The sequence below is a fragment of the Budorcas taxicolor genome, chromosome 11 (genome assembly GCF_023091745.1).
Source record: "Budorcas taxicolor isolate Tak-1 chromosome 11, Takin1.1, whole genome shotgun sequence".
In the NCBI taxonomy this organism is placed as follows: Eukaryota; Metazoa; Chordata; class Mammalia; order Artiodactyla; family Bovidae; genus Budorcas; species Budorcas taxicolor.
This window is the reverse complement of record NC_068920.1, coordinates 155,319,968-155,327,307: the sequence shown is the minus strand read 5'-3', so window position 1 is coordinate 155,327,307 and position 7,340 is coordinate 155,319,968. Positions and strand designations below refer to the sequence as shown.

The following is a 7,340-nucleotide window of genomic DNA, read 5'->3' as shown; positions in this document are numbered from 1 at the left end:
AATGGGGATGTCTATCTTGATAATGGACTGATGTAACCTGAAGAAGGGTAGTTGTTACAGCAGTATTACAAGCTCTGTGAAAGAGATGCATGATGCAACTTTAATTGTAAAAATGGAGTCAACACTGAGTCACCAGCATAACCTTTGAGGAGCACTAAAGGAGAAAGAAAAATTCCTGAGTACTGACTCCTAGGCTCAGCATCTTAGTCAACTGTGTGTAAGATGTTTCAGTGCTATTTGGACATAGTATTGCTCATACCAATGAATCTCAGGAAACCATTTAGTGCAAAAAATACTGGAGTCACTAGCTCCCGACTGTGGTTAAGTCCCACAAATTTATTGTAAGCATCTCAAAATATTTTTTTATCAGGCCTTTGACCCATCTCTAGTAGGGCCTCTAAAATGATATGTTGCATAAGTGAACTTAATTTTAAAAAACTGTTGGGAGCTTCTGTGGCAGTTCAGTAGTTAAGACGCTGCACTTCCAATGCAGGGGACATGGGTTTGATCCCTGGTTGGGGAACTAATACCCCACATGCTCTACACTGAGGCCAAAGAATAAACAAATTTAAAAACTTATTATGAGGATTGGCTAGAGAGTCAAGCTTACTTGGATATCAATAATAACTCTATTACTTAGCAGCTCTGTGACAATTAATCTCTTTAGTCTCAATTTTCTCATCTGTAAGATGGGAAATGCCAAGTATTGAACTGTAAGGACCAAAAGGCAAAAGAATAATGTTTGGCACATAGTAAGGCTAAAGTAAATAGCAGCCTTTATACTTTTTGCTACAAGAGTATGGCAATATCCAGAGGTCTTTGTCCATTAAATACGTTTAGCACAATAGGACCTTTTCCAGAAGTGAAAGTAAAAAGGTATCAATAAAGGATGAAGAAGGCATTGTAAATGATAAACTGAGCCACAAAAGGAAATGATGGCAAGGAGAGGGAAGACAAGAGGTGACAAGCTAGAAAAATGATACATGCCAAGGTGGGAGTGATGGCATTAGCACGCTCTTAAGGGCAGGGTTGCCATGTGTAGGGGACTCTGTATAGGAGCCAATTACTTTGGTCAGGTCTGTGCCGGGACTTACCGTGGGGCAAGGCAATGTGGGGAGACCTGGGAAACACGGGTGCCGGGGCATGTGAGTAGCAGGAGCCATGATTCGCGACCGGGCAGTGCCCAGCTTAGGTCCCAACTAGAGAGCAGCGGCCTGATGAGCAACAAAAAACCCCAGGACACTAGTACCTGTGGCAGCTATAAAGGACAGAGAAATTTGTTCGGAGGTGATTACAACATCTACGCTGACACCTGCCTGCCTGGGACGGGATGGAGGCGGGGAGGAGAAAACAGCCGCTTCCCTCGAGAGGGACGGAGGAAGGTCAGGCAGGCGGGTCGTGGAGAAGGCACTGACTCAAGCCCTACTGCCTCCAGGGGATCTGGCACGCCGGACGGGCCGGATCCCCTCAGGGCCCAGCGTGGAGGTGGGACCTCAGCTGTTACCGGCGGAAACCACCTCGGTGCGAGAGATCCCGTCACTGACAGGCAGCTGCTAAACCAACGGAGCGGGAGCACGGGGCGGATGTTGTGTCTCATTGGTGATTGTTGGGCGCGCCCAACAGCCAATGAGTCAGCCCGGGGGGCGTAGCGATGACGTTTGCTGCGGAGGAGGCCGCTTCGAATCCGCAGCGGCCAGCTTGGTGGCCTGGACCAATCAGCGACGTCCAACGAGCTGCGCCTTCGCCAATCCGAGGCCTCCACGACGGGGCTGGGGGAGGGTATATAAGCGGAGTAGGCGACGGCGCGGTCGACGCTGACCGAGACATCACAGACGCTTCAACTTAATCTTTACGTGCGTTTGAGAGGTAGGTGCTGAGGCCTGTCTTTTCGGACCTGCCCTTCGCATTGTCCGCTGTTCTCCTGATCCGGGGCCCTGTCATCCTCAGCTCAGTAACGTCGGTGCGCTCCTGTGTTTGCGGCCTGTGGCTGGTTTTCCTGCGAAGCCCTATAGCTAGCTGCCTGCTGACCTACTGGCCGACGGTGCCGGAAAGATGAAGCTGTCCCTGGTGGCCGCGGTGCTGCTGCTGCTGCTCGGCACGGCACGGGCGGAGGAGGAGGACAAGAAGGAGGACGTGGGCACGGTGGTCGGCATCGACCTGGGTACCACCTACTCCTGGTAAGTGGGGTTTGGGGAGAGGGGAAAATGGGGCGTGGCCTCCTGGGCTGCCCAGAGCATCGTGGTGCTGATTCCTTCCGTTCGGTTTTTTCCGCCAGCGTCGGGGTGTTCAAGAACGGCCGCGTGGAGATCATCGCCAACGATCAGGGCAACCGCATCACGCCGTCTTATGTGGCTTTCACTCCTGAAGGGGAGCGTCTGATCGGCGATGCAGCCAAGAACCAGCTCACCTCCAATCCTGAGAACACAGTCTTCGACGCCAAGCGACTCATCGGCCGGACTTGGAACGACCCGTCCGTGCAGCAGGACATCAAGTTCTTGCCTTTCAAGGTTCGAACCGGTTTTTTCCTTCTAAATAGATAGTGGGTGGTGGTGATGGGAGTATTTAGGATTAAAAAGTTTAGGCACGAGCAAGGGGGATATAGTTGTCGTGTGTATGTAATTTTATTTTATACTCCTAGTATATTTCAGAACTGAAGATAGTAAAGTTGGCAAGGAAATTTCATGCAAAACTATTCTGTCGACAATAGTTTAGGATTAAGAGAGTGATTAAAACTGAAGTGGCTTGTAATTGTAAGGCACCTTCTACACCTTAAATATTTCTGCCCCAAATAGTCAGCTCAAAGGGTCCAAAATAAACCCAACTTTGGAGAGGGAAGTGTGTCTCAGTTCTCTTTCTTTTAAAGTTTAAAATGTCATTGCTTCTATGTCTGAAAATAGTAATTATTCTCTCAAATAGGTGGTTGAAAAGAAAACTAAACCATACATTCAAGTTGATGTTGGAGGTGGGCAAACAAAGACATTTGCTCCTGAAGAAATTTCTGCCATGGTTCTCACTAAAATGAAGGAAACTGCTGAGGCTTATTTGGGAAAGAAGGTAGGTATTTTCTAGAACCGTGTTGAGCAGTTTTATTATTACTGTTTTTGATTGTGTTGTGTAGATCTTTCATCATTTTAAAAGTCTGACATCCATGTATATCAGTTTTAATTACTTGCATGTTTTACTGGAGATCAAACAAAATACTAGGGTCTTTTCATTTATCACTTACTGCTTGCAAGTCCACATACATATAATTATATATCTTAAAAATAAAATGATTGTAACTTAAAGATTAAACTATGATAAAATATGTCTGACTATCTTTTGTTATCATTTTAGGTTACTCATGCAGTTGTTACTGTACCAGCATATTTCAATGATGCCCAACGCCAGGCAACCAAAGATGCTGGAACTATTGCTGGATTGAATGTCATGAGGATCATCAATGAGCCGTAAGTGTTAAACTCAAAAGTATGGCACATTTGCCAAATGTGGAAAGGTAAAAGTTAAGTAAGGTTTGTTTTTTCTTTCTCATTCCCCTAACAGGACAGCAGCTGCTATTGCTTATGGCCTGGATAAGAGGGAAGGGGAGAAGAACATCCTGGTGTTTGACCTGGGTGGTGGAACCTTTGATGTGTCTCTTCTCACCATTGATAATGGTGTCTTTGAAGTCGTGGCCACTAATGGAGATACTCATCTGGGTGGAGAAGACTTTGACCAGCGTGTCATGGAACACTTCATCAAGCTCTACAAAAAGAAGACTGGCAAAGATGTTCGGAAGGACAACAGAGCTGTGCAGAAACTCCGGCGTGAGGTAGAAAAGGCCAAACGGGCCCTGTCTTCCCAACATCAAGCAAGAATTGAAATTGAGTCCTTCTATGAAGGAGAAGACTTCTCGGAGACCCTGACTCGGGCCAAATTTGAAGAGCTAAACATGGTATGTTCCTTGTTTTGCTAATGAGATCTAGTTAGACTCTGAGTTTGGGACAGTGCATTTAGGGACTTCGACTGTTTGTTGGTATGACAGGCATCATCACAGTGATTGTGTCTCTTACTCTAGGACCTGTTCCGTTCAACCATGAAGCCTGTCCAGAAAGTGTTAGAAGATTCTGATTTAAAGAAGTCTGATATTGATGAAATTGTTCTTGTTGGTGGCTCTACTCGAATCCCAAAGATTCAACAGCTGGTTAAAGAGTTTTTCAATGGCAAGGAGCCATCCCGTGGCATAAACCCAGATGAGGCTGTGGCATATGGTGCCGCTGTCCAGGCTGGTGTGCTCTCTGGTGATCAAGATACAGGTAAGTCTGTCAGCATTGTCCACAGTGCTTCAGTAGCTTAATGAGAAGAGTATTAGCTGTTGCTTTAGAAAGCAATAGAACACAAGCAGCAAGCTCAAAGAGCTAGTGAAGGGTACAGTGATGACAAGACCTGGAAGTCTCAAGATCCTTAGCAGCTGTATTTAATTCACTGCTTCTGAAATGATTTTGCATAGAACCTAACCAAATGGCAAGATGGAGAAGATAAAGTTTCATTGATCGTGGGGACTGCTTGGTATTGCTCCTGGGACTCCTGAATTGGAACTTAACACAGTTAACTTATTTTTGCAGGTGACCTGGTACTGCTTGATGTATGTCCCCTGACGCTTGGTATTGAAACTGTGGGAGGTGTCATGACCAAACTGATTCCAAGGAACACTGTGGTGCCCACCAAGAAGTCTCAGATCTTTTCTACAGCCTCTGATAATCAACCAACTGTTACCATCAAGGTCTATGAAGGTAATTGCTTACATTTGTTAATACCATGATATGTGTTTGAAGAGTTTGACTTTTTTTAATATACACTGTTGAAATGACTAGGGAGAGAAGTGTCTGCTGTTTCCAGGTGAGAAGGCCTTAATTTAGTGTTGAGTTTGGTAGAGCCAGGACTAAAATCTGTTTTTTGTCTGGCACTCTTTTCCATTAAGCTTCTAAAATACAACGAGCAAAGTTCATACTGCTTGCTATAAAGTAGACAAAATTCTGTTAACAGTACTAGTAACTTAATTCACTGCTCTTTTCAGATCCAGTACAACCCACTTTAAGTTGATAAGAGTGCCTTTCCCACTGCAGACTTAAATGTAGAGATCCAAATGTACTAACGTTTATCAGTGACAACTAACAATTTTTGTGTGTGTGACTTCTAGGTGAACGACCTCTGACGAAAGACAATCACCTTCTGGGAACTTTCGATCTGACTGGAATTCCTCCTGCACCCCGTGGGGTCCCACAGATTGAAGTCACCTTTGAGATAGATGTGAATGGCATTCTTCGAGTGACAGCTGAAGACAAAGGTACAGGCAACAAAAATAAGATCACAATTACCAATGACCAAAATCGCCTGACACCTGAAGAAATTGAAAGAATGGTCAATGATGCTGAGAAGTTTGCTGAAGAAGACAAAAAGCTCAAGGAGCGCATTGACACAAGAAATGAATTGGAAAGCTATGCCTACTCTCTTAAGAATCAGATTGGAGATAAAGAAAAACTGGGAGGTAAACTTTCCTCAGAAGATAAGGAGACCATGGAAAAAGCTGTAGAAGAAAAGATTGAGTGGCTGGAAAGTCACCAAGATGCTGACATTGAAGATTTCAAAGCGAAAAAGAAGGAGCTAGAAGAAATTGTTCAGCCAATTATCAGCAAACTCTATGGAAGTGCAGGCCCTCCCCCAACCAATGAGGAGGAAGCAGAAGACAAAGATGAGTTGTAGACACTGCTCAGCTAGTGCTGTAATATTGTAAATACTGGACTCAGGAACTTTTGCTAGGAGAAAATTAAGAGAACTTAAGTCTCGAATGTAATTGGAATCTTCACCTTGGAGTGGAGTTGAAAATGCTATAGCCCAAGTGGCTGTTTACTGCTTTTCATTAGCAGTTGCTCACATGTCTTGGGGTGGGGGGCAAGGAAGAATTGGCTGTCATCAAAAGTGGGTTTAAAAAAGCTGGGTTAGGGCGTGTGTTCACCTTGAAAATGTTCTATTTAACAATTGGGTCATGTGTATCTGGTGTAGGAACTTTTTTCTACCATAAGTGACACCAATAAATGTTTGTTATTTACACTGGTCTAATTTTTGTGATAAAGCTTCTAATTAGGTTAGTCATTTAAGGTTAGACTCTCGTGTGTTGGGAGTGTTCAGGGCTTTGAGGTAAGGAAACATTTCTTTAAATATTCAGTCATTTTGGGAAACCTGCCTAACCTAATCTAAGAAAAGGGGTGGGAGGTTGGTTCATCCATATGCTTAACTAGGCAAGGACCATTTCAAGAGCGGAGTTTTCTTGAGCATAGTTGAAACTTCCTGCTTCCCCTTACCTTTCAAAAACTTACAGTAGCCTTCTATTTACTCAACACTTTACAACTGCTTGGATTCTCTTGAGATTTGATAAGTGATGAATGATAATTTTACACACTTAGATTCAATTCCTAATTTTAGGATGTGAAGGTATATTTTTGAATCTCAACCATGTCAATCTCTACCTCTGGTACAAGAGTGAGAACAATTTAAGTATGATAACCAAGGGCAGGCTGTCGTGCTAACATGAAATACAGTTCAGTCCAAAGATGGACATTTTATACATGGGGCAACAGGCTGCAAGGTTAATTTGTGGAACAGACCTGACGTGTGATTTACTCTGAGGCCTGGACCTCTGTTGTGTTGCCCAAAGCATCTGGACAGGAGGTCCTTTCAGATCAGTTTCCATACAATCATTAAAAATGACCTGAAGTAGTGTGTGCAGAGGGGTAGGGGTAGGTGGGGAGAGACAAAGGCCAATCTTTGCCCCTGTCCCCAGTGGCTCTCCATACCCAAAGTCCACAGTACACCTCTTTCTGAGGAGCTGCTAATATTGAAAACAACTCCCTGGACTTCCCTGGTGGTTGGTGGCTAAGACTCCATGCTTCCAATGAAGGAATCCTTGGTCAGGGAACTAGATCCCACATGCTACAACTAAAGATCCTGCATGCTGCAACTAAGACTTGGTAGAGTCAAATGTTAAAACACCAGCTTGGGAATGTCCACTCACATTTCTACAACTTTTGTTGTATCTTGCAATTAGGATATCTGCAACATTTTTGTGATTAGTATTCATAACCGGCCAGTTAGTTACCTGGATGTATTGCTGATAAAAACCCCTTAATCAGAGGTTTTTGCCCTGCTTGGGCTATCCAGTTCATCTCTTCACCTACCACAGTAGGTAAGAGCCAAAGGGATACATACATAGTGCAGACAATTTTGGAGGTATGAAAACAACTGTTTCACTGAACTTTTCTGAAAGTAACTGACATTTAAAAGCAGTAAAAACATGGGTTTTA

The 7,340-nt window shown here is 44.2% G+C and overlaps 1 protein-coding gene across 1 annotated transcript; it reads left to right on the top strand.

Annotated features, from left to right (window-relative positions):
• The first annotated feature begins 1,785 nt into the window (after positions 1-1,785).
• On the top strand, positions 1,786-6,088 carry HSPA5 (heat shock protein family A (Hsp70) member 5). Its single transcript, XM_052647902.1, has 9 exons — positions 1,786-1,866; positions 1,948-2,177; positions 2,276-2,507; positions 2,917-3,054; positions 3,337-3,449; positions 3,544-3,934; positions 4,058-4,295; positions 4,605-4,772; positions 5,180-6,088. The coding sequence occupies exons 2-9, from the start codon at positions 2,053-2,055 to the stop codon at positions 5,740-5,742; spliced, it is 1,968 nt and encodes a 655-aa protein (XP_052503862.1). The 5' UTR covers positions 1,786-1,866; positions 1,948-2,052; the 3' UTR covers positions 5,743-6,088.
• Positions 6,089-7,340: the final 1,252 nt, after the last annotated feature.

What these genes read in the sequence shown, in the direction of transcription:
- HSPA5 (XM_052647902.1), top strand. Translation starts at nt 2,053, where the DNA reads ATGAAGCTGTCCCTGGTGGCCGCGGTGCTGCTGCTGCTGCTCGGCACG. An exon ending in CTGGGTACCACCTACTCCTG is followed by an intron (nt 2,178 to 2,275) that starts GTAAGTGGGGTT and finishes TTTTTCCGCCAG; the next exon opens with CGTCGGGGTGTTCAAGAACG. An exon ending in AATTTGAAGAGCTAAACATG is followed by an intron (nt 3,935 to 4,057) that starts GTATGTTCCTTG and finishes CTCTTACTCTAG; the next exon opens with GACCTGTTCCGTTCAACCAT.